The sequence below is a fragment of the Brachyistius frenatus genome, unplaced genomic scaffold (genome assembly GCF_029030835.1).
Source record: "Brachyistius frenatus isolate BFR_SWC_R1_liver_20210118 unplaced genomic scaffold, ASM2903083v1 Contig_18, whole genome shotgun sequence".
Taxonomy (NCBI): domain Eukaryota; kingdom Metazoa; phylum Chordata; class Actinopteri; family Embiotocidae; genus Brachyistius; species Brachyistius frenatus.
Window position 1 is genome coordinate 4,851,020 of NW_027210617.1, and position 25,633 is coordinate 4,876,652.

Sequence of the window (25,633 nt, forward strand, 5' to 3'; positions counted from 1 at the left end):
ATGGTAGTGAACAAAGCAGTTTTGTGTCGCTACAGCTTGTCATAGAGTAGGTTTGGCTCCTGCCCAGCCAGGCCACATCCTGTGGAGACCAGCCAGCAACAGCTTAGCCTCGTTTCCCTTTGTTAGACAGGAACCAGAACACTGTCGGCTCCCCTCCAACTGTGGATTTCTGCTAAGATTCACATCTGAATTTTAAAGTACGACGAAACCCTGGATGTGCAGTATGTATAGCTGCTTGCAGGGAGTGTATATACTGTGTCGAGGCTATAGGGCTCTGCAAAGAATGAGTCTTCACTCAGGCCCACCAGAGGGCAATGTGAAGTCACAAATAGCAACACAGACAATTAAATGTTTTGCCTTTAGATACAGACTTTGGAAGGGCAAGTCTTGCTTACTGTGTATTAGCTTCAAAACCAGTTGGCTTTTAAAAATAATTTTAACTTCCTTTAATGTAAAGACATCAATTGGTTTAAGATGCACTGTATCTTGCCTGCGTGGAACAATCTTGACTAGTGTGACCTTTACATAAAGACAACAGATCCATCATCTGTTTCACAGTAAATTAATACATTTTCTGAAGGGATTAACAGATAGAAAAGGTTAATTTTTGCCTTCTTGTGATGTTAAGATTGGAAATCTGGAAATAAGTAAAGACGGAAAAACAGAAGATAAAAGAAGTTGCAGAAAACCAAACAATTCACAACAAAGGTCACTCACCATGTAGATCTAGCAGCGGTTCAAGTGAAGTGTGAAGATTTAGTGCACTGGGTTTAATTGTCATATAAAGTCAAGGGTCTCCTTCCTGGCTAAGCTTTCAGTTGAGTCCCACTGCCTTCTCCAGCAGGTGGTGATAAATGGCCCTAGAAAACAGGTTCCCAAACGTTTCAGACCATCAACCACTTTGTACCAAACCAAATTGTCCCCCCCCCAAAAAAAAAAAATACTGCACACTGCAGAAAGCAAGTTTTTTTTTTTTTTTTTCATGTGATAAAACTAATAGATTTTCCCATTCAGCTGTCTCAAAGACAAATTAACAATAACACAATCTATCTTTTGGTATGTGGCAGGAAACTAAGGTTAATTTGCCAAAAACTTTTATGCGTTCACAAATAATCTCTCCAGAGCTTTTACGACTTGCACTGCTTTTCAAATGTCTTACAATATCGATAATGATCCCAAACAGAGATTGCCATCCAGACAGTGTATGAGGGGAATAACTTTGGTACTGGCCCACTGGAGTGGTCCCAAAACATGATTGGGGAAACGCCACATCCCTCTTACTTTCTCATGTCAAAAGCCTGTTCAGGTCTTCCTTGCACAGTGTTTCCTCTGTCTCTGCCTCACGCTTCAGGATTTCCTTTTGTTGATCTGGTGGATGTGGACTACAGCACCCCCTGGCTTCACTGCAGGCACTGTTAAGTGAATCCATCAATGGTCTGCTGAGGCTTGTGCATCCTTCTGGCTACAGGCTTGTGTAGTAACAACCACAGGAGAGACCTACTTCACCTTTACACTTGTACCTGCCCCTACAGGTAGATATTCTGTGCTCGTAGCGTGACTGCTTTGTATTGTGAAAGCTGCAGATGGATCAATATGAGATTTATGTCGAAATACTATGTATATGTGTAATTTAAGCATTCATTTGACACTACTTATCATGTCCACAACTTAAGCAGCATATTCCAACCTGACTTACTCTAAATGAATGTGAATCTATATTCATTCATCCATTCATTATCTGCTGCTTAAGACAGGGTCGGGTCTGGGTGGCCCAGATGTCCCTCTCCCAAGCAAAGTTTTCCAGCTCCTCCTCCTTGTTGATCAAAGCGTTCCCTTGCCAGATAAGATATAATCCCTGCAGCAGGCTACAGGTCTACCTCAGGGTCTCCTACCATTAGGGTGTACCCAGGAGGCATCCTAATCATGTTTAAACCACCTTGAATGATTCCTTTCGACGTAAAAGGAGCATCGGCTCTCCTGCAGGCTCCCTCCAAGTTTTGGAGGTCCTTACCCTGCCGAAGGCTGAGCTCAGCCAACCTGTGGAGGAAACTCATTTCAGCCATTGTGACCACAGGTGAGGGTCGTAGCGCAGATCGACCTGTAAATCGAAAGGTTTGCCTTCAGGCTCAGCTCCGCCCTCACCAAAATGGTCCAGTACAACAAGTGCTTTGCTGCCGACACCGCATCGATCCACCCGTGAATCTCTCGCTCCATCCTACTCTCACTTGTGAAGAAAGCCCCAAAATACTTTAACTCCTTCACTTGTGGCAGAAGCTCGGTCCGAACCCGAAGGGAGCAATCCACCATTTTCCAGCAGAGCACCATGGCCTCAGACTTGGAGGTGTTGACTCTCATCACAGCCACTTCACAATTGGCTGCAAAGTGCCCCAGCGTACGCTGAAGATCACGGTCTGATTAGCCCGACTATACATTCATTCAAAATAAAAACAACCCACACAGTCATATAAGTTATTGTAAAATTATATTAACAAGCAATCTTTCCTCAATTTGAAATAAAAAAATATCAGCAAATAAAGGCAACATAGGACAGATGTGTATAATGCGTAATGTTCACAGGGAAAAAAAATGAAACAAAAATTCTCATCACATTTACAAGACTGCTGCTAAGTTTATAATGATGCCTACTAGAATCAGTTTAGAAAGCTTTGACTAACTCAATAACTGGGGCAATATACGTAGTCAAAGTTTGTATCAAAATATAAAAAAATATGTGGGTGGGCAAGGTAGGGCAGGACCAAAGGGGACGACCAATGATACAGGAGGAAAGTATGAACAACCAATATGTATGAGAGATTAAAATGGGCAACTCATCCCGAGCTATTTCATCATAAAATGAACCAAACTGGAAATAACACAGAAGGCTACGACGATGAAGAGCACAGAGTGTTAAGCACAGGCAGGTAAAGAGATATACACCACATCTTTAAAGCAGGTGTCCACATAGAGAAGAGCAGCACTAGGTAGTATGTTGTACACAGATTCTCAGCACTCATGCACTCACTTCTTATGCCGAAGTCCGGTTTCCCTTGACAGAGAGCACAACAGCAGTCCAGCTGTTTCAATCAAACAGCTAAGAGTGCAGAGTGGCATAGCCGTCAACAATAAGAGACTGAAACTGATCAAATTGGATCAATATGACATTGTAAGAACCATCTGAGCACTTGCCTGCTGCGAAAAAGGTTGTCACAATAAAAGCCACATTCTTTCACATCTTTTTCCCCTTAAAAATCTCTTTAAATAGAAGGGTGGGCATTGGGAAGAATAGTACATGATTCATAAAGGTGGCCACAGAGTAAAAGGCAAATTCTGAGTCCTATGTCGACTGACTCCTGTGACACAGTATGCATGGCGATAAGTAAAATGACAAGACAAAGACTTTCCAAGCTCACAATGCATATGCACACTCTTCCAGTGTTTTAAGTGACAAAAGCGGATATTTCCTGCTCATCTTGCACCACAAAGCAATTATTAAAAAGTACAAGAGGTAAACTTCAACCATTTTTTTTTTTTTTTTTCTCTTCCCTCGAGGGGTGAGGAGGTTGAGGGGACTGAGAGCGGGCCGGGGGGAGGGGGGAGGTTCTGCAAAGAACATAAAACGTGTCATGTATGCATTTCAGTAGCTGGTTTTGTCACACTCGGGGTTGTGATAAATGGAGAAAAATTGTCCTTCATTTTGAGCAAGGAGCAGTAGTCGCCAGCCATTTTGATTTTCTCCAATCAGCATTCTGGCATTAGTGTGGAACCAAAATGGCGCCTGTCCCTGATTCGGTGCTGATGTGTTTGGCCATGTCCTACAGTGAGTTCAGATCCTCGGAATGATGGCAAATAATGTTGGGTGGGGGTGGAGGAGGGGGTCACACACTCATCGTCATGGTTGGAGAGTACTATGGAAGCACAGAGAAGAGAAGATTAGAACACATGCGCACACGTCTTTTCCACGGCAACTGCTAAAACAGGCCGCTCGTAGTCGGTGATGCTAATATGCTGTGACTGTGGCTTCACGGTGTGGTCAACAGCGCTCCACCTCTGGTTTCATTACAGTAACAGTCACAGTCACTAACGGTTCAATGATGTTAGCTTGAGGAGAGAAACAGAAGGGAGACTTACGTTTTCGCTCTGAAAGGAGTGGAGGAAGTTTCCACTCAGCTCCCCGTCATCCCTTGGGGTCCCAGGAGGATTGCTAATGCCACTTAAATTGTTTGGGGAATTCTAGAAACAAAGAGTGCACAAAAGTTGGGTTTTTTTAAATTCCAGATGTATAACATTTCACTTCATGTTGGATAAAGCTCTGAATGCTCAATACTTGACTCAAGTCCATTATTTACCTTGTTCATTCCATCCATATCACCGGATCCTGCAAATGACATCATTTGAAAACACGTTTGTTCCCCATGACATATGAAATCTATTTTCCTTTCTGAAATACAATGTTGTCCAATACTGGGGAACAATGTAAAGGTATAGTGTTGAGTCTTCAATGGGTGAGAATTCTGTGTTGTATCAGTTTAACGTATGGTAGTGTTACCTAGTGATCCATTCATGTGGTGTGGTTCCATCCCAGCCATGGCTCCCAGGGGCCCGTCAGAGCCGGGGCCCATTGGGAACTGCAGGAGAAAATAAAGTGGCACGGACTCACTTTCTACAGCGCCAACGGAAGAGTTTGGCATAAGATACCATATCAAATTTAAAAGTACAATTTCCCTGGAACCCAAATATATATTTATTTCTTCTGTTATAAAATTGCACCGCTAAAAGTCCTTGTTCTGATCTTTGCAGCTCCAAGAGTGTGACTGAAACAGCAGCCTGCAGCATAAAATAATAATAGTAATAATAATAATAATAATAATAATCTCTATCACAGCAACAGGAAGTGAAATTCACAACATGACTCATAATAATTAAATTGGACTATTTTAGGTTGTTTTTGAAAAGACTGCATGTAGTATTTTCTGTGGTAGTTTTCCACCACTCAGCAGCAGTATAAAGGGGCCCAGGCCTGTGTGTATTGATCACTATTATTCCAACTCGATCTTACATCCTGCAGCTGTGAGAAAGGTTCAGTAGGTTTATCATGTGGCTCATACCAGAATGCATGACGTTTTTATTCATTTTGTTTGAAAAGAAAAAAGCAAAGACAAAAGAGTGTATTGAGATGCTACTGACCTGGAGAGATCAGTTGTTTAGTTCTTGGTAGAGGCTTTTCAGAATGATAAGTAGAGCCGTATTGCGCAGCTATTTAATTGTAGTCTGGCAACCACTTTTTGAAGAATTCCCAGGCCTGACGTTTAATTTTCCTCTAGAAAGTGTTCCCTCTTTAACTTTAGGATAACTGCAGTATTAGTGCTACTTAACTCAGCGATCAGCCTGTCCAGCACTCAAACCAGCAGGATGGAGAGAGAAACAAAGTGGTACTCACATTATTTCGGTTGCCGGGTCCAGTGTTGATCATGGTGTACAAATTGTCACCAGAGTTGTTTGAGTCTGCAAAAAAAAAGAAAAAAAAAGAAGTGCAATCATACATATAACTGGTACTAGATAATTCATGAAACGGCTGGTGTTTAACGGCTCAGGTCGGGGAAGCACTAACCTGCAGGGCTGGGCATGATGGGAGTTCCTGGAGGACCTCCACCTCCGGATGCTCCCTTTGAAGAAGTCACAAAACAAAGACATGTTACAAATGTACGTACAAAAACAATTAATTTGCAATGGTCACATTTCTGTAGTATGTAAGAGCTAAGGCTTTAGGATGTGTTCTCACCCCGTATGCGCCAGGAGAGGGTGATGAGTAAGGCATCTGAAACCAAAGACACAAACATTACAGACCAGAAATGGGAGTGCAAGCCCTTTCTATACCTCAAACTGTCATCATTTTATCGAGCTAATGCCATTATGGCTGTCTTTCCAACTATCTGTGGAAACCATGACACATAATACCACAATTACATCCCAGACTAGAACCTTGGAGCAGAGCAGATCTGGCTGCAATCTGAACCAGTGTTTGTGCCTGTATTAGTACTCACAGAGTTGGCATTGTTGGGATTGGGCCACGGCCTACCCGTCCCCGGGCCCGGGCCCCTAGATAGAAAGACCAACGGGGAACCTTGATTAGATTTAATGTTAAGCTTAAAAAATTCATGTGAGAAAATAGTTCCAAATGAAACAGAAGGCTCACATGTTCACTCCTGGCATACCAGGACCCATAGTGTTGTGTGGAGGCCTCATCCCACCACCAAAGTTCTGAGAAGACAAACAAAAATCATAAACCAAAAGCCCCCAGGTTAAATAGGAAAAAAAAAACTTTTGCCAACTATTGACATGGCAACTCATTCTATCAAAATAGAATTTTAGATCTGCTTGGCAAAAATTGTTCACAAATAAGACCTCCTGATCACAAAAACCAAAGACTGTTGACGAATGGTTCATCAAGGCAGTTCTTTGATTCTGTACGAGTGAAGCAGCCTACCTGAGGGCCAGGCCCCATGGGCCCCATGCCTCGAGGGCCGCTCATTCTCTGCATCGGCCCCAAGTTAGGATGGCCTGGAGGGTTAATGGCAGTTTATGTACAGAGAGAAGCCAGTAAATCATTTGTATGATGTATAATTTGAAGTTCGAAGCTATAGTGAATTCTACACTGATTCACACCTTGTGGCCGTGTGGGGTCCATGTTGGGCAGCATGGGATGTGGACCCGGTCCTCCGCCTGGTGGCTACAATGAATAAAACACAAAGACCATGAAACTCCAGTTTTAAATATGTGTTAAGACTTCTGCATCTGTCGTCTGTGTGTGTGTGTGTGTGTGTGTGTGTGTGTGTGTGTGTGTGTGTGTGTGTGTGTGTGTGTGTGTGTGTGTGTGCGCGCACGCGCGTGCGCTCTACCTGGCTTGCCATCCTGATGGGGGGACCTCTTGGACCTCCAGCGAAGCGGGGCGACATGAAGGACTGCAACATAACCATAGTTGCTCCATGAAATGTCAACAAAGGCATCTCTTAAAATGTAATACTGTTCTACTTTCTTGCCTTCATGTCATGTGAATATTGAAAGCAGCATAAAGCATTAAGCTGAGACGAATGCCAAAGCATGAGGCATCAATACTGGGAACCAGCGTTCCCAAATGATTGCAGACAGAAAAACCGGAGGAAAAAAAGAGAGAGAGAGAGAGAGAGAGAGAGAGAGAGAGAGAGAGAGAGAGAGAGGCAGCATTACCTGACTGTGAGGTCCCATCATACTGTTAGGGGGAGGAGGCTGAGGATGAGGAGAGCCCTGGGGACCAGGGGGACCCTGTGGCATTACACAAAATGAAGAGGAGATAGAAGGACAGAGGGGAGGGTGAGACCGAGAGAGAGAAAGAGGGAGCGAGAAACAGAAGTGACAAAAGGGGGGCAGACAGAGAAGCAGGGTTACTGCAGGGCAGAGGACAGTTGGATTGCAAGAACCAAAGTGTGGCACAAAAAAAAAATGTTTAAAACATTAAAAAAAAAATTAAAAAAATGCTGCTCATTTTCATTTACCCAAAAGGTAAGAGAGTGAGCAGAGAAGAACAAGCAAATGACAGCCTTGAATGAGAGAAAAGAGACAGAGAGATGGAGAGGATGTGTGCTCTTTTGCCTGTCAGTCAAGACATTAAGAAGCCTGCTGCATGCAGCATGTTATCAGTGCTAATTTCCCTGAATTAACAGCATCAATTAAGCTCCTTGCAATTAGCTTTATAACAACACTAAACACCAGCACTGTGTAGCTAATGTTGCTGAGCTGACAGAGAGAGAGAGAGAGAGAGAGAGAGAGAGAGAGAGAGAGAGAGAGAGAGAGAGAGAGAGAGAGGGGTCTAATTGAGACTCCTCCGATGGCTTCTGGTATGGAAAGTACGAGTGTGTGTGGGTTCGTGTATAAATGTCTTCTGATATTAGCATGATCACCAAATGAATCACGGCTTTGCGGCTTCTGGTTCCTAATAAACTGGTGGACATAAGTATAGAAGAGGCAGAGCAACATCACAATTCTATGTCACCTCAAATGAGTCAGTTCCACACAGTTGCCTGCAAAGAGTTTATTTTCATGAGATATTGATTTACGGTAGGTGCTGCACCTTTCGATTTCTCCATTAGGGAAAATGGTCAGACCACGCCTGCATGTTTACAGCACAGGCAGACAGAACGTCTGTGATGTTTACTACAAGTTCACTAAGCACAACACACACACAGAGAGAGACCTACAGCTCCAGAAGACATACAAAACCCCGACAGCAAAGCTAAATCCTGCAGCGGTGCAGGTAGTAAAATAATAGCATCAATCGGTTTGTTCATGCACAGGAAATTGATTTGTAATATCTGACGTGATAATATTTGTTGAAATGGTTTATCAAGTCTCAGTCTAAGATCATTCTCAGCAGTAGCAGAAATATATCAGGGCGGTAGTGGACTGACCTGAAAAAAGCCAGGGGGCATCGGGCCTCCTGGCATGCCCTCACCGGGGGGCATCCCTCCCATCACGGGGCTGGGGGCCGCCGCAGCACTCTGAGGAAGAGGAAGAGGCAGAAGAGCAACATTATAACCTCTCTCAGCGCTGCACCACATAAGCTGACCGGTAATACAACACAATCCTTTGTCACAACACAAATAGCTGCCTTGTAAGGAACAACAAAAAAAACAAAAAACAACAACGTGTTCGACATTGACGAGAAGAAAAGCACGCGCGAGACGTCCGATGCTGTTTCGGACAACTACAGTGACAGAGGTCAGAAACTTTATTGTCTGTCAATATGAATGGGTAAATGTGCACCGTGTGGTCTGGCTTTATGACCCTTGTCAAGACCTGTGAATTAAACTCCATGCATATGCCGTTTAAACATTATTTAACAGACTGAGCCGCCTCCCCTCTCAGACCTCAATCAGGTATTAATGGAGTCCTTGTTGAGGTCTGAGCGCTGCTGATCCCGGATCCAGTGGATCAGATAAGCATCAGTGGGATACACTGAGTGAGAGGCTCCAAAGTGCTGCTTCACAGCAGGGGCTAGCTGGGCCGATTTCCTGCTCAAACCGCAGCCCTAATTCACTAATGTGCCATTTGCTTCGGTCACACGCTCCTAATTGACTGAGTCTTTCTTCCCTGTAGCTGCAGCAATCTGAGATGAGCTAATGTCTTCAGAGCTGTGGGGTTGAGCTTCCAAAGAACAGCTCCAGGACGAGCGAAGTCCCATTTGTTAATAAGTAGCTGTCTCACGCCGGCGTGTAGATGTAGGCAAACAGGCAACGATCACAACAAGAATGGATGTATCAGCATCCAAGTAGCGCTCTGGAGCCCCACAGCCGTACAGACATCACTGGTCAATATCCAACACACTCCCTTTTATCGACTGCACCTTCCCTAATTATATCTGCTCAGGCTGCCACTGCAGGGCCAGTGTGAAATACCTCAGCGGGGAGAGAAGTGAGGCCACTGGGAGAAGTCACGTCTCATCAGGCCCCAACACCACCGGGACACAGGCTGCATGAATCCTACCTCTTTACTGAGCGGTGTCGGAGGAAAGTGTCGAAGATTCAGCGAGACGAAACACTGAGAAATACTCAAGTATCTGGAGTTTCCTTAAACGATCTACTGCGACAGATTTGTAAGGTATCATTCTGCTATCCTGCATTCAAACAAGCTCGTGTAATCAAGCTGGTCTGTGATGCTACTCGCACTAAATGACAAAGAGTTCATCAGTTCTACGGTTCTTTGCTATTTAATATGTACTTGTATTTGGATACGCACAACAATAACATCCTCATGATTATAAGTACCTGCACATGTCTGAATCCTGCTGTCCTATTTTTTTTTTTTTTTTTTGTCTACAACAGCAGTTTACAGGCTCGCACATTAAGAGCCCCGAACAAAGACACTTCAGCATCAGTTGAGCACACACGAGCATATTCTCCTGACCTTATCATTTAAAATTGCGCAGTGTATATTACTTCTATCATTGGCTAAATTATCTGACCAAGGTATCTGAAAGTATTTTCAATGAAGCACGATAAAGGAAATATGATCTAAAATGTAATTTTTTTTCCAACATTTTTACATCGCGTTATCATTAAATACCTTTTTTTTTGTCATTTAAGCCGACGCAAAAGACCAATGGGAGCATGCACCAAACAAAACCATTACTGTGCGCAGAACATGTAACAGAATGGCGGCATACATAAAACAACCTGTTCTGCGAGGTTTGAACTGCCCAGACAAGTCACCCATATGCAAATTAAACAAGAATGATGTCAGGATCGCTCCCTGACTGACAGTTACTGATTTGGAAAGAGTCGTCCAGCAAGTAGTCCAAATACCTTGCGGCCTCAGATTCGTACAGACACGCAAGGATTCAAGGTGAATATTTATAAAGTTTCTCTGATTTGATTAAAAGGGTGACAAACATCTCGGAAGCATATAAGCACAGTGGAATTGTCAGTAGCTGTAGTATGTGTATCAATGAAATGCTCACACGCTTAAATGGTCAAATTAACCATCATTTGTGACAACCAGTTTCAACCTGCTCATCAGATCCCTGTAAGACACATTAGGAGGGATACTAGGAAGAGACATATGCTCTTTGTAATCACTGCTATCCAACTGTTTTAGCCTGCTTTATGGTTTATGACGGGAACTAACAGCACTGAGATTACAAAGGCGCAAAGCCATGAATTAAGAAGCCAGTAAAAACAATTTGCAAGAAAAGGAACACGTCTTGTGATAACTTATTTAGATTCAAGTATCGTAACCAGTTCCTTATGTCTTATTATTATCCAGGTTTCTTAGAGCTTCACCAGACCTTACTATTCCCACAGTCAGAGAAGTCACTGCATTCAGTAAGCTTTTTTTCTCCTTCGTGTCCTATTGAGAAAACCATAATGCTTTTATTTGAGTCACTCACACTAATTGCATTACATGGTTACGACTGACCTCTTTTCAAAATTCATGGTAGAGAACACTTTGAAACTTCCTGAAAAGCAAATTCATCACAATGATCTAATTTCTTTCGATTAAGTAGAGAATTGATTCATATGTGACATTTTTACATCTTAAAGCTCAAACAAAGGCCCCAGGACAAACTTTACTAGCTTCAAACAGCAAAAAGACCTCCTAATATGATAGGCTTTGATTTTACTTTTTTTTTTTTTTTTTTTAAAAGCCCTCATAGGATATTGAAAGTGTCATAGGCATTTACCTTTGCTTAACAGGCTGTTTTTTGCACTTTAAGCCAATGTAAGATTATCAATCCACATCAAAAGTCAATTTGCCAGGCATACGTAATTATTTCATAATTACAAGGCCAACAACTGTCAGCTGATTATATTGTTACAGCACAGCTCTTTTTTCGGCCAACTTGCTGTGAGGGGAAGATGCAGGGAACAGAGCTCCATTATAACCTTAAAACCATGTATGCCACCAACAGTGATGTCACTCATTGGTTCGTGAACTACCATTATACTAGCCTGTACTAGCTTTGGGTGTGACTTTTCAGCGGTCGCCATCTTGCTAGCTCGGAGCGGTTAGAGCCAAAGGTGACGAGCTGGGGAGGTGCTTCAAAGCTTAATATCCAATTCATTATTGGATTATTTTCAGATGGACCGCCAGAAAACTAATAATATATATAATATTGAGCCTCTATTTCATGAGAGAAGCTCAATGGAAATCTCTGGAGCCAGAGCTTTTCTGGAGCCGACCCCCTAGCGGCACTCAGTGGTACTGCACTTTGAGGCACTTCCATATCGGCCTCATTTTTCAGACCCCGAAGCTAAATCCACTTTTACATACATTGTGTTGTACAGGCATATTAATGAAGCTGCTTCCCAGACTTCACATACATTTTATTATATGTTCCACGATGAGTGAAGGTGATTGTCATATCAAACTGTTAAACTTATCTTGTAAACACTTATTATAATCTAAAATATCTGTGCTCAAAGTTTGCAGTGACATGAAGTCAAGTTGGGTTATTTTTCTCCGTTTTTGTGTTTAAGTAAGATAAAAAAAAAATTAAAAAAATTAAATCAAGCCTATAAACATTCACACCCTCATCCTAATTGTATTTACAGTAAATTGCCATTTCTTGAAATAGCATTTTACTCCAGTAAAGTGTGTTGTATTTTTTTTTTTTTACCTTCCACAAAAACTGGAGGCAGCTGTTACTTTGTTTATTAAAGTCAAAGGCTGATCTACAGTTACGGCTTGTCAAGTGCTTTACGCTCATACAATCCCACTGTCTGGCCCCTCCAACAGTGACTGCAGTTTGTTTTGCTCGTCTACATCCAAGTAGCCCATTCCTGGAATGAGCCCCGCAAAGAAATAGTGATGTAAAATAAAGCTGTATTTAAGGTATTGACTGCAGAGTCATAAAACAATGTCCACGATCTACGTACCCTTGCAGAATAGCAGAAACTGTTTGCCAGACTGAAAAGCTATGTGCATGGCGAGGATCCAGGCATGTTCTGTTAGATCTTTATCGTGTCCCTCTAAAGCCCACAGCTGTGCTTGTTGGACTGTCCCAAAGAGCCTGATGCTGCTTTCGGTCTCTCCACAGACTCTGTGGTACTGGAAAGGGGCAGATGTCCCTGCCCCAGGCTGTGAGGCTCTTGTCTGGGGCCTTCCTTACAACTTCCCAGGGGACCTTCTTTAAAACAGACTACCACCCCCCACCCATCATGATTCAGCACGTGCAAATGTGTGTACTTAAAAGCACACGCGCAATCCCAGCCAAACCAATCTTCCCTGAATGCTTCACTCACTGAAGGAGGTTAGAAAAGGGCAAGATGGTGGCGGATGTGCTTATGCTCCTTTTTACAAAAACAAAGAGAAGGAGGGAGGGAGAGAGAGAGAGAGAGAGACAAGGAAAGAGCGAGGAGGGTGAGGATGACCAAGAGGTTGACTGGGGTAACCGTTAAGAAGCAAGGGCGTACACACAGAGAGACACAAACAAAAAGAAGAAAAAAATGTAACATTTTAAAGTGGATGAGGGAGACGTGATGTACGTGTTTGGGCCGAAGCACAGACCACCCAACTGCCGGCTCGTGAACTAGCGTGCTCTTAACAGCCTCACTTCTTCCACTGGAGCCAGCGCTCAAAAGAAACCAGCCCCTATGTTTAGCTTGTAAATGTTTAACCATCAATCAACATCATAAAAACCCTCTCTGGATCCCGACTGGATGCCCTCTCTCTCTCCCTCTCTAGTTACTTCTAGCAGGTCCCCTCCACTTCACATCTCCCTCCTCTCTTGCTCCCCAACCCCCTCCTCCTTTTATTCCCTCAGCTCCTCCGCAGTGGTGGATGCTGGGCATATGCCACAGTGCCACTCCCCTCCCCCCCCTCCCCCCAATCTGCCCCTCAGCGCCGTGACAGCCATCAATCAGCCGCTGATGCCATGGCGACAAGGCCCTCAGGGAGCGTTCGTCAGGCCCAGCGTGAATACGAAGGGGCTTTACGATCGCTGCCGGCTAACAGAGCAGCATTCACCTCCCCCACACCTAGACAAAGGCTAGGGTCTAAGGACTACTACTGTCCACACAGACACACACTTGCCTGACCCCCAGTAAACACAAAGAGAGCCAACGTCAGAGCGAAGGGCAACTGCAAGATGTCAGCGAGAGCCGACTGCACAGAAACTTTCAAAGCTCCACACCACAGCAGCACACTGCCCAGACTGACATTTCATTCTTCCCTCATTTGCTTAATGTTTTCCATGTGAAGAAAATGGCCTCAGTCAAACCAAAGAATTCAATCTAACAGCTTATTTTGTTATTTGTATTCTATCAAAACCAGTCCCGAGATGTTTTTGCATTTTAACGGAACAGGACAATGATTTTCTGTCATTTTACACAAAAGAAAATTTCAACAATACTCTTACCTGTAATTCCTGTCTGGAAACAAATTCAGAAATCTGTGACACGCTCACATAATCCAAAAACACATCCTTCCTAAATAAGCAACCGAAAGCAATCAGTTTCCACGAAGTGTGCCGGTTGTCAAACAAAATGCTCTCTGCTTTTGTCTGGATGAGTTGGAATGATAAGGAATGTGGTTACTGAAGGGGCCGAGCCACACGGTAGCCTCTCTCCTGGCTTCCAGGTCACCTGTCAGATCAGGAGGCCTGTTACCCTGACAACCCTATCTGCCAAGAGCAGGACCAACATCTCAGTTTTAACCCCTTCCTGTATGATTCGCGATTGACCCGCCAACAGACTTGAGCTGTGCCTCAGTCACCCTGCGAGGAGACTCCTTAACCTCTAATGTCTTTCCAGTGCTGATGCAGCAAAACCTGAGAAGTCTTTCTTTCTTATTTACATCAGCGACATAATGTTTGTTTGATCTTTTTAAATGAGGCTGGAGAGACACAAGGATGGGAAGAGCAGAAGCCACTGACAAGCAGTTTACACTATCTTTGATGTACATGAGGTTCGTTTTGAATGCTGACTCAAAGCAGGAAACAATGCAGCAAATGAAAACACCACCATGTTCAAAGAGGCATAATTATTAAGATACAAAACACCCATACCATACAAATATGGAAGTGCTATCATAAGAGGAGCAATACACTGGCAAATGCTGCAAATGTCCTGAGTGACATCTCATAAATCCAGGATGCAATACTGCTTCTATAGTTCTTGAGTTTCAGATCCATTAGGATTATGTCATTTAACGTGTACTCGAGCTGCCTACCACACATTCGGGCAGCTGGAGGTCTTCAAGCTAAAGATCAGGCGTATATAAATTGTCAGATGCTATACAGAACATACGGTTGTTTCTTTTGCATCTTCACAACTGAGGCAGGGAGCTTGGATAAGGGGGCGAGCTTTCGACAGGTCTGACGCAGGACTTGCTGACATCAGTATCATTTTCTCAGAAGCCTATAAAGCTCATTGTTGGGCGCATCATTCGACCCACTGACAGATCAAGATAGCTGGTCGTAAATCCAGCAGCAAAGAGAAACAATTGCATTAGACGGTTAAACACAGCTACAAGGTGCTGTAGGGAAAACTATAAAACTTACATCTCTAAAACATTACGCAAAACACATAAAAGAAAGCATAAAAGGGCAGAAATCAAACAGCTGTCAGTTCAGGGTGAATTATGTTCATTCTTCAAGTGAATGCTCATCAAGTGAGGCAGCTGCATCACCCTTGAGAGGGTATGTGGGAAATTTTGACAGGACTTGAGCGGAGGCCGACGGAGAACATGAGCACTTTGCTCCGATATTTCCAACAAAACAATTCTGACTGATCGCTCCTGAGCCTCGAGAGCAAAGTTATTGTCTTCTTTAGCAGGAGACAGGGCCAATATGTGCAACAGCTCACCGTGTAAGCACTACTCACGTAATCATGGAAGGCCTTCGCTTCGCTGGAGTGGTCACATGTCTCTCTCCTCTCTGGTGCAGCACAATACAAGTCCCAGAACACACTGTTGGACAAGACAGGTCATGAAGCAAACAAATAAAAACCACACAAACGACCCCTGCACACGACGTTACATTACAGGGAGACGAGACTTACCACCACCAGGAATGTAGGAATCCAGGGGGCTCTCCGAGTGTTATGTTTTTCTCCCATCGGATCTAGGAAATACAGTGTTATGATATTATTGTGCCTAAAGGAGCAAATGTACAACATTCAAATACAAATGAAAAAAAAGACATGGTAATATAGTTGAACTTTCCACCGGAAAATCCACATACCTCTGATAAAAAGGTCTGTGCAGACTTCTGAGCTCCTATGTGTAACAAATACTCGTAGACATATAGAGCCAACCTGTGAGAAACAAAGGAGATATGAGGTGTAATTTAATAGACCAGTAAAACGCAACCACCAAACACCAGTTTAAATCGCACGGTGCGGGATCACTGAGTGATTAGAGTCGGGTACAGGCCCTCTGAACAATGGCTGCCAAATAGCCTTTGCAAAAAAAAAAAATATATATATATATAATATATATATATATAATGGGGACTAGTAACCAAGCCTGGTGAAGATTCACTACAATAAGAAGGTTGAACGAAAGTCCTGAAGCAATAGAGTAATTTAACGTCGTGATCTGAAATAAAAAAAATAAATAAATAAATAAAAAGAAGAAGAAGAAGCCTGTTGTGTGTTAAGCTAGGTACAGTGTGTTGGTGGCACTGATGGGGCTGAGGGAAATAAAAACGGAGCCCGTCTGGAGAGCGCAACAGAGAAAACAATGTACTGTAGCACGGCGGTGTTATTGTTTCCCCCCTCTCCGTGCTCTCGACTGAATAACCGCAAAAAAAAAAATAATAATAATAAAAATAGGAGACATCGGCCGCTCAAAACAACCAAACTGCAGTCGGAATCGGTTGGAGATGTGTTAAAAAAAAAAAAACCATAAAAATAAAAAAATAAAAACACAGCGATAAGCAAAAAAAAAAAAAAAAAGGCAGCAGAAACAGAAACACAGCCCGGAGGAGGAATGGCGAGCAGACGAGGCGGTTCATTCAATTGCGTTGTCGGGAGGAGGAAATCGTCTCCTGCTCGCCTTGTCCAGCGAACAACAGAGCGCAAAGACCGAGCAACTTACGAGGTAAAATTCAATTAAAAAAAATACACAATAAGAAACGTTTCTGAGCTTACTTTTCTCGCGCTTGGCCGTCCGACGGCACCGGGGTGCCTTTGCCTTTGGGGAACATTGTTTTGTGTGGGAGGACGCCCGCCTTCTCTTTCTTTTTCTTTTTTTTTTTTCGCTATTTCATCTGTCAGATCATCGCGGCCGCGACCCTCTCGCACTCCAACCGCACTCCTCCTCAACCCGACGACTCAACCGAGCCTGGTCCGGGGGGATGGGGCGGGGCCACGCGTGACTGACGCCGCCGACGCCCAATGAGTGCGCGCCAGTCGCCTTAAGGTCTGCCCTTTTGTGCTTTCAGTTTACTGTTTTGACGTCGGTAGCTGCGAAATTAACCAGCTTGATTTGATGTAAAAATTCACAACTCCCATCTATTTTTTTGTTGTTTTTACTTTACTTGATTCGGACCCATTCAGTGTAAATAAACCATTCTAATAAACGTATTGTTCCTAAATATTTTAGCAATCTAAGAAAAGCATTTAATAAATGAATATTGTTATCAGGCGATACAAATAGGCTATTGCCCCATCATCTCCAAAATATGCAGCCCTGAAAAGTTGTTGTTGTTGTTTTTGCTTTTGAGCCAGCCGATCAAAAGGTAACCAGACAAGTTAAAGCTTTATGCTTCAAACTCATATTCATTTTATGATACGGGCTATAGCCTATTTAACTTTTATGACACATCTTCACTAATTGTTAGCAATAAATGAGAAAAAATAACGAGGTTTTGCCACAGTAGAACAATATTATAAATATATTATTTGGGGTAAATACAAACCTTGTTAATCAGCAACAAAACGATACTTGTTTACAGTTTTGCAACTACATGTACCCATCAAATTTCTGGAGTTTGTGATGGTCCACCCTCGTATTTTTAATTTTTTTTATTATTATTTATAAAGGCGCCTTTGATCATCCCTGAACATGTTACTGTCGTTCCACCTTAAACTCTGTGGCCACCACATGGGATGGTCTCCCTCCCTCTCCCTCCCTCCAGTGGTGAAACTTTTGAGTAAAGCCGTCTTGTGAATGTTTATTCAGACACGGTGTTTTTTGACGAATGGGGGAAATGGTTCTAGTCGCAGCGTGCTCCGTCTCTGCCGGTTTTAATGCGCTGTAGTCGACGCTCAAAGGACGATATCCCGACTTCAGCTCCAGCAGTAACTTTTAAACTGAGTAAGCCCTTTTGTGTTGTTTGGTCAGCCCGACTTCGGTGTGTTTGCTGGTGACAATTTACAGAGACTAGTTTATATAACGGACTTTAATGCCACAAACAGTACGAATAGTCGAGGATTTGTTGTGTGCTCGATTGAAATTAACAGTGATTTGTGTGTTATTTTATCTGGAATTCCATTTAAAGGTCACTGCAGCCCCTGTCACTGATAAGAGGAAAGACAGGTGACATTGCATGTTGTGCGCCCCACTGGAGAAGTTATGTGCAAACACTTGTATCCCAACAAATGCTGTCCATGAATGTCCCCTTCAGCAGGATGCTTTAAAATAGTTTCAACCCTGAAAAAGACCAGCTGCAGCCTGCAGTATTAAAAAGGCCGTGTGTAAATTTGCATATCTGTGGAGCCCTCCCACCAAATGCTTAAATCTTGTAACTACTTGATCCTGATCCTTGAGTTAGAAACAAATGTTGAGCAATTCTCCAGACCCAACTGCAGGTTATTGAAGGCTTATTTAAAGTATTTTGTTGATGATGCATGTTTCAGTTCTTGCGGTGAACAAAATGGGAAGATGACCTCACAAATGTCTGCCTTTTGGTAGATGTGCCTAAAACTTTTAAGTTACCTTTTTATGCACCAGTGACTTACACCTCAAAATAAGTTCTTTATATCAGGTGAAAATATCACAGCTCTGACTTCCATCATCTGTATTTCTATCACAATGATTGTAGTTTTCATTTCAATAGTGCACTGGTGTCATTGTTTTATTTCTCCTCCATTACAGGGATCCAAATTATAGCGGAGAGTGTCTTGGTTTTACTGTAACTCATTTTCCTGTATTTCCTGTCTGCACAGTTGTCTGGTAATGACTTCAGAGGAGAAACATGCAGATACCTTCCTGGACCCTCTGTTCATTCAGGAGAGTGGGGAAGTGTACAGGAACCCCACTGAAGTGCAGATGAGTCAGATTGTGCTGCCCTGCCATGCCAACCACTGCGGGGAGCTGAGTGTCGGACAGCTGCTGAAGTGGATGGACTCCACAGCCTGTTTATCTGGTAGGACAGGGTCAGAAAAATGCTTCACATTAGAGCATTTAAGAAGAGAATCTCTTATCCTAGACAAAGTACGTTACCCGCTTGACCAGGTCGGATGTAGAGGAACTCCTCTACATGTGTAGCCGAGACTTTGGTGCAGTGCAGCTTTCACCACATGTGTGCATTGCCACACATATTTAACCCTAGGTTAACACCAGGTTACATTGTGTAACATTGCTGTTTTATTAAAGTTTGTGCCTATTTAGCAAACACTGTTGAAATACTTGTCACAAATGTATCAACAAAACACTTAAAATGCTGTTTATTAATTGATGTCATTTTGTTATATATGCCATGTTAATGCAGTTGTTTACCTGTTTTAATGTTGGCCTTGATTTCCTCTGGACCTTTTCTTCATCTGTGCAGGTGTTCTTAAGAGTCTGAACTAGTTGTTTTTAAGGTCAATAATTATTTTTTTATGCTCCAGTTTGTGATAGTTTCACATTTACAGTAATAGTGGGCAGTATAGATATTAACTGGAGTCATATGAAATCAGTGTTGATACACTGTGTTGGTTACAGCAGGAATGACAGCAGACACATTTGCCAAAGTTCTCAAAGATTCATATTTAAATGTTTTGATAAACCAATAAAAGATTAAACTCATGCATTGATAAGTTCTGCTGCTGCTTTAAAGACAAAATAAAATCAGGTCTGATTATTTTTGTCTGATGATATTCTTGTTTCCCAGCTGAGAGACATGCAGGTTGTTCCTGTATCACTGCATCGGTGGACGACATCCATTTTGAACACACCATAGGGTAAGGTATTGACCTTGATACTACTCGACCAAGGCTACAACTGAGTACTGGCTGCAGAGACAGAACATATCGTATGCAGTGCAGACATAGGAGAAGCTGAATGGTTGACTTGATGTCAACTTTCACTAAAGCTCGTAGGATAAATGCTAATAAAAAGGCAGTTTTCTGTTACAATCGTTGGTATTGATACTCACAAGATCATTAAAATTGTTTAAAAGAAAAACAACTTAAGCATCAAATTAATGCCCTTGTTGAAAAATAATGCACAGATCCTCTACTGTAATTTTTAAGCTTTAAAATATTGGGTGCTTCCTGGTCATCTACACTTTTCTCCAATTATAGAGAGCAAATTGTGGACAATGATGGCCAAACTTGTCTTGCTTTTGACTGAACATTAGTGTCTCAACATAGAGGGGTTGCAGATTGTGTTGAATACAATCACCGCCCCATGTTGACAGTAAAGACAAGCATCTTTGTCTCTCTCCTCTAGGGTAGGGAAGGTTGTCAACATCATAGCAAATGTCAACAGAGCCTTTACGTCCAGTATGGAGGTGAGTTGTGGTTTCAGCATTTAATGGAAATTCAGATTATTTCAGAAAAACATGTAATTAATGTGGTGATTCTTTTCATTTCAGGTAGGCATATTGGTGACATGTGAAGACCTTTACACTGGCAGGCAGTGGAAGGTTTGTCACGCCTTTGCCACCTTTGTTGCCAGACGAACTGAAGCTGGGAAGGTAAGGGTAAAACTATGGGGCATAGAGGCCTCTTACTAAAGCTGGTTAAACATATCCTGCATTTGTATGTGTGTTATGTCCACACAGGTACAGTTGAAGCAGGTGATTCCTTGCACACAGATGGAGCAGATGGAGTACAGCCTGGCAGCAGAGCGGAGGAGGATGAGGCTCATCCACGCTGAGATTATCACAGACCTACTGTGTAGCAGCACTGCTCAGCTAGGTACAGACATAAGACTTTATAACACACAGCACTTTAAAAATCAGACTGATTAAAGCGTCTTGTTTTTGTGCTCTCACCAGGAGAATGTCAGGAGTATCAGGGCACTGTGCCAGCTGAGCGGACACGAGTTGAGAGCGTAGAGCTGGTGCTACCACCGCATGCCAACCACCAAGTCAGCACTTTTGGGGGCCAGATCATGGCCTGGATGGAGAATGTGGCTACAATTGCAGCAAGGCATGCAGCTAGTATTAAAAATATTCACAGTTTATTTTGAATAGTAAATAAACAAGCTTTAAAGAAAGTCTCTTGAGTTAGATGTAAAGATTGATATCACCCTCACATTTTGTGACTGGTATCAATCTTTTCATCTAATCCTTAGCCAGAAAAAGAATAAGCAAGTTTCCAAAAGAGAATCTGTTCTTTGTTTGCCAAACAAATGCAAACAAGACAGCAAACACCCTCTGCTTTTTCACCATATTCTGATCCAGTCGCTTGTGTAACGCCCACCCAACCCTGAGGTCCATAGACATGTTCCATTTCCGTGGCCCATCTCACATTGGAGACCGACTGGTCCTGAAAGCCATTGTTAACAATGCCTTCAAACACAGGTAAACCAAATAATGCAGTAAAATAATCTCAAATATTAATGTTAAATGTTCACTTGACTACAACAATAACCGTGCATATGTGTTCATGCTGTATATCTGTGTGTGTGCATATGTTTTTGTGAACCCACATGCCTGAACACATTGTGTGTTTTAGCATGGAAGTGGGAGTATGTGCTGAGGCGTACCAGGGTGGAGAACCTCTGCGCCATATAAATAGTGCCTTCATGACATTTGAGGTGCTGGACAGTGATAGGAAACCGTGCACGCTGCCACGGATACGACCTGAGCCTGTGGTGAGTGTACTATATCTGTCTTTTAGAGGCCTTGAACAGCAATAAAGTGCAAAGTGAAAATTTTTGTAACAAAGTTTACATAAGGAGTATCCTTTGTGAGGATTTCAGAATGAGGTTTTCTCTTGTTTTACAGGATGGAAAAAGACGTTATCAAGAAGCTATTGCCAGAAAAAAGATTCGCCTTGATAGGTTAGTATAGTTGACCCAAACATTTGCCCAAAAATCATTTATAGTTCCCAGGAGAGCAACACATCTGCTCCCTAAAATTTTTCTTTACATTTTCTTCTGTAAAGTAAATTTAATCCTCCACCTTGAAACTGTGCTGATGGTATAAATCTGGGGTGTAAAGAATCCATGTTTCAGATTGTGTTGCTACTTTGCAGAAACATCCATGTTTAATAGATGTCATGGCTAATTTATGTTCTATCAGAATTGGCTTTATTGGCCAAATTACTACAAATTTGTCACTACATGTATTGTATGAGTCGTGACAGGTAAGAAAGTGAACTGCAACTTCAGAGGCAGACAACTGCAGGGTGTGAATTCCTGTCTGACCACAAATGGACATAACTGTCAAATCTCCAAACTTCATAAACTATTACAAAAGCAACAAATATCATGCATGTTAAAAACTATGAACAAAAATAGCAGTTATTGAACTCTCTGGAGGTAATACTGACACGGGGTCATCACTGAATTGTTTTTTCTAGTGTTCATGTGACAAAATCCTTTGTTTACAATAGTTTGCAGCAGCAAATGACTTGGCAGAGCAGCAGATAACCGCTGAGCAGACTTTGCTGCACAATAAATTCATTGTTCCGCTGTAAAACAGACTGCCCCAGTATAATCTTTATTCCTTAGTTTGATTACCAAATGTTTAGGATCATTGAATAAATGTGTTCACATTAGTCATGCTTTTGGTCTTCCTTTAGGGCCTGAAGGTCCAGTATTTGAACTCTTCTGCATGTTTACAGGAAATATATTATCTCCTGCGAGCAAACTGAAGTGCCCTTGTCTGTGCCTTGGGATCCAAGTAACCAGGTATTTTTTATCTCCGTAAAGCTGATCAGATTTGGTTATATTATACTGTTTTCACGTTTATGAGTTCAGAAAATCCTTTATTTTTTCAGATGTACCTGAGCTACAACAATGTATCAGCACTGAAACTAATGGACACCAGGAACAACTGGGTTTTAACTTCTGAGAAAAATAAGGTCAGGATTGTTTGTGTTACTATCCAGGATGTAGCTTGTTAAATAGTTACAGCTGTTGGGTTTTTCACCGTGCATTCTGATCTGTATTACTTTGGACTAGAAGATGTGCAGTCACAGTGAGGCGCTCTAAATATGGGCCATATTGTTTTTATATATATATGATTACCACCATTACAATCTCCCATTGCAAACCACCAATTAATGTGGTAGTTTTTACAAAAGTCAAAATTGACATTTACATGTTTAATACCAGGAATGTATCTTACTTATGGACACTAAACCAACCTCCTCTTTGTGGGCGTTTTCCATTCGCAGGTCAGATTGTACACGCTGGAGGAAAACCACATGCTGTTTTTCAAGGTGGAGATGTACGTCAGCGTCCCGGCAGAGCAGACGTTCCACCTACTGTCTGATCTGAGGAGGAGAAAGGAGTGGGACCGACATTATGAGTCAGTAACATGGACATATTTGGCATTCAGCATCATCTGACTCATGCACCTTACAGAGAATGCGGTAGCAGAATAAGATTACATTTCTCCAAAGTATTATATTATTACTGCAACCAAGAAAGGGAACAGATGGGTAGTTGGATACGAGGTTATTTCTATATATTATTTGCCACGCTATCAATGTAGCTGTATAACGTAGTGTTGGTTCATCGGTCAGGCTGTTCAATGGACTAGCAGGAAATCTACATCTAAACTAAGAAAGCAGTTTGCACGGTGACATTAGCTCAAAGCTGTGCCTCAGTGTGCAGCCTCACTGTACAGTTAGCATGGCTGTAGACTCTTGTTTTCTTACAGGGCAAAAGAAGAAGGAACAGTGTTGTTCTTTGATGGTATATATTATACACTCGCAGTGTGAGGCGGCAGCTATTTATTTGCACTGAATATTCCAAACAAAAAAGATTTTAGTGTCATTACTTGATTGATAGTCTTACTTGAAAGTGGCAGAAGCAGGAGATGTAACTCTCCATAATCTAAAATCTATATAAATCTATATTTTTACATGCTTGTTGTTGTGTTTCGACTGCAGGGAGTGTGAGGTGATCAACCAGGCAGATGAGGATGACACTCTTTATCGCATAGCTACACCCTCTGTCAGCAGAGGGGGCAAAGGGAAGGACTTTATCTTGCTGGCGTCTCGAAGGAAGCCGTGCGACTCCAGGTGTTGTGAAATTACCTCGCTTGTATCATGTCACATTTTTCCATTTCACCACTCTCTTTATTTTAACAGAACTCTATATGCTTTTTGAATTCCTATTTCACCTTATATTATATTTGAGTTCAATCAGTTAGGTTATTATATCACTGCTTTGTGCTTGCATTTTCATAAAGCCTCATGATGCTATCTTCATTTGTCCCTCTCAGGGACCCATATCTGATCGCTCTGCGCTCTGTCACTTTGCCCACTCATCCGCCCACTGAGGACTACACCAGGGGAGAGGTGCTCTGTGCTGGCTTCTCAATCTGGGTAGAGTCCAGTATTGTCACCAAGGTTGGCCAAATGAAAGGGACATGTACATCTGCAATAGTCTCTCTGCATGTTACACTGTAGCTCACAACAATTTACAGCAAGTGCTGATTAATTGTCCAGTTACATCCTAATTTTTTGTTTCAGATCACCTACTACAACCAGGCCACACCAGGCGTCCTCCCCTACATCTCCACAGACATTGCTGGCCTCTCTTCCAGCTTTTACAGCGCCTTTTCTGCCTGCAGCCAATTCCTGGAAGCCAACAAGGATAGTCTGGCTGCTCTGCCACCTTCTGCACTGTGACACAACAGCACCAGCAGTCTCCCTACAAGAGGAGCAGCATCATCTCACTGTCTTCATCCCATTTCACCCATTGTGGGGCTGCTGTGCTCTTAAAGGCGCCACGGTTAAATCTCACTGTGCCACTCTGAGATTGCAAAAGACATAGGATTTGTAGTTTCTGGATTATTTTTTTTCAGAAGATCTTGCTACTTGTTGTTTATTATTTTTATTTTATTAGAGAAAATATATTATGAAAAACTGTGTGCAATATTAAATTATAGAAAAATGTATCATATGATAAATAGTTTTGGATATTTAACACAATCTTTTATCTTGGGACAGCCATGTTTTTTTTAATGGTATTGCCAGTCATTACAAACACTGACATGAAGATAATGCTTTAATCTTTTATTATTTTGTACCTCCTTGAATAAAGTTTAAGCTCTTTGATTACACCTTAAGATAACAGAAATATAACATGTGCATTTATTGTATATTGATGCTGTTTTACTTTGAGACAACAATGTATAGTTGTGTAGCAATGTACTTGAACTGATTGTATAGTGTAGCATTGACACAAGACAAGCTGTCTTGATTTAACTGAAACAATAAACATAATAGAGCAGTGGATTATGCTCATTTGAGTTGTTTTGTTGGTGCCCCAGCCTACATTCTTTTCATTCCTAACCAGTTTTTTATGAAAAGAAAACACAGCTTGCAGTTGTATCCCACTGTAACTTGTGATTTCAGTGTTGTAATAGGTGCACAAAGCCAGCAGAGGAGAATAAAGGGAGTTTGAGTGAAAGCAGTCAGGTCAAGGTCTTTCGTGGCTGCCTTGGACTGGGGTTAAAAGGAGATGTTAGCTCTGCTTGCTTTGCAGGTATTGTGTTTGTTCCACAATCATCCTGTTATGCTCGTACAGCTTCCAAGACATTAAAACCAGGAGAACAAGCGGATGAGCAAACTCATCGACATTAAAGTAATCCTAATTGATTATATAGCTGACACACGCTATTCAGTTATTCTGTAAAATAACTGCTATTCTTGTTTAAAGTTACAGTCGTTCAAAAAGTAAGCTGCAATCTGAGGACCATCCACACTGCCCGATATCAAGTCATCCTCATCATCATCCTCCTCCTATGTCTGTCCCTGCTGGCTCT

General features: G+C 42.2%; 2 protein-coding genes across 4 annotated transcripts; one reads left to right on the forward strand and one right to left on the reverse strand.

Moving 5' to 3' along the window:
- Positions 1 to 2,465: 2,465 nt before the first annotated feature.
- Positions 2,466 to 16,706, reverse strand: ssbp3b (single stranded DNA binding protein 3b). 2 transcript variants are annotated; one of them, XM_069695020.1, is made up of 18 exons: positions 16,623 to 16,706; positions 15,713 to 15,785; positions 15,531 to 15,592; positions 15,354 to 15,438; positions 8,442 to 8,531; positions 7,225 to 7,299; positions 6,897 to 6,959; positions 6,664 to 6,727; positions 6,485 to 6,558; positions 6,194 to 6,258; positions 6,042 to 6,096; positions 5,780 to 5,815; positions 5,609 to 5,663; positions 5,438 to 5,502; positions 4,547 to 4,625; positions 4,347 to 4,375; positions 4,129 to 4,230; positions 2,466 to 3,905 (listed from the first exon to the last, which is right to left on the reverse strand). In XM_069695020.1, exons 1-18 carry the CDS (start codon positions 16,676 to 16,678, stop codon positions 3,876 to 3,878), a joined length of 1,158 nt encoding a protein of 385 aa, XP_069551121.1. In that variant the 5' UTR covers positions 16,679 to 16,706; the 3' UTR covers positions 2,466 to 3,875. The 2 variants fall into 2 exon arrangements, with proteins under 2 accessions (XP_069551121.1, XP_069551122.1); XM_069695021.1 differs by lacking the exon at positions 7,225 to 7,299.
- Positions 16,707 to 16,804: 98 nt separating this feature from the next.
- On the forward strand, positions 16,805 to 25,101 carry acot11b (acyl-CoA thioesterase 11b). 2 transcript variants are annotated; one of them, XM_069695019.1, is made up of 16 exons: positions 16,805 to 16,893; positions 18,642 to 18,841; positions 19,571 to 19,640; positions 20,131 to 20,191; positions 20,276 to 20,377; positions 20,465 to 20,600; positions 20,681 to 20,834; positions 21,089 to 21,208; positions 21,363 to 21,501; positions 21,635 to 21,690; positions 22,476 to 22,542; positions 22,632 to 22,715; positions 23,031 to 23,164; positions 23,751 to 23,882; positions 24,086 to 24,212; positions 24,336 to 25,101. In XM_069695019.1, the coding sequence occupies exons 2-16, from the start codon at positions 18,652 to 18,654 to the stop codon at positions 24,492 to 24,494; spliced, it is 1,731 nt and encodes a 576-aa protein (XP_069551120.1). In that variant the 5' UTR covers positions 16,805 to 16,893; positions 18,642 to 18,651; the 3' UTR covers positions 24,495 to 25,101. The 2 variants fall into 2 exon arrangements, with proteins under 2 accessions (XP_069551120.1, XP_069551119.1); XM_069695018.1 differs by lacking the exon at positions 16,805 to 16,893 and adding an exon at positions 17,515 to 17,790.
- Positions 25,102 to 25,633: the final 532 nt, after the last annotated feature.

Coding starts and splice junctions, on each gene's coding strand:
- acot11b (XM_069695019.1), top strand. CDS start 18,652: ATGACTTCAGAGGAGAAACATGCAGATACCTTCCTGGACCCTCTGTTC. Junction 20,192..20,275: donor CCTTTACGTCCAGTATGGAG/GTGAGTTGTGGT, acceptor TTTTCATTTCAG/GTAGGCATATTGGTGACATG. Junction 20,835..21,088: donor GTGGCTACAATTGCAGCAAG/GCATGCAGCTAG, acceptor ATTCTGATCCAG/TCGCTTGTGTAACGCCCACC.
- ssbp3b (XM_069695020.1), bottom strand. CDS start 16,678: ATGTTCCCCAAAGGCAAAGGCACCCCGGTGCCGTCGGACGGCCAAGCG. Junction 15,593..15,712: donor CACAGACCTTTTTATCAGAG/GTATGTGGATTT, acceptor TGTATTTCCTAG/ATCCGATGGGAGAAAAACAT. Junction 6,259..6,484: donor CCATGGGGCCTGGCCCTCAG/GTAGGCTGCTTC, acceptor TTGTCTTCTCAG/AACTTTGGTGGTGGGATGAG.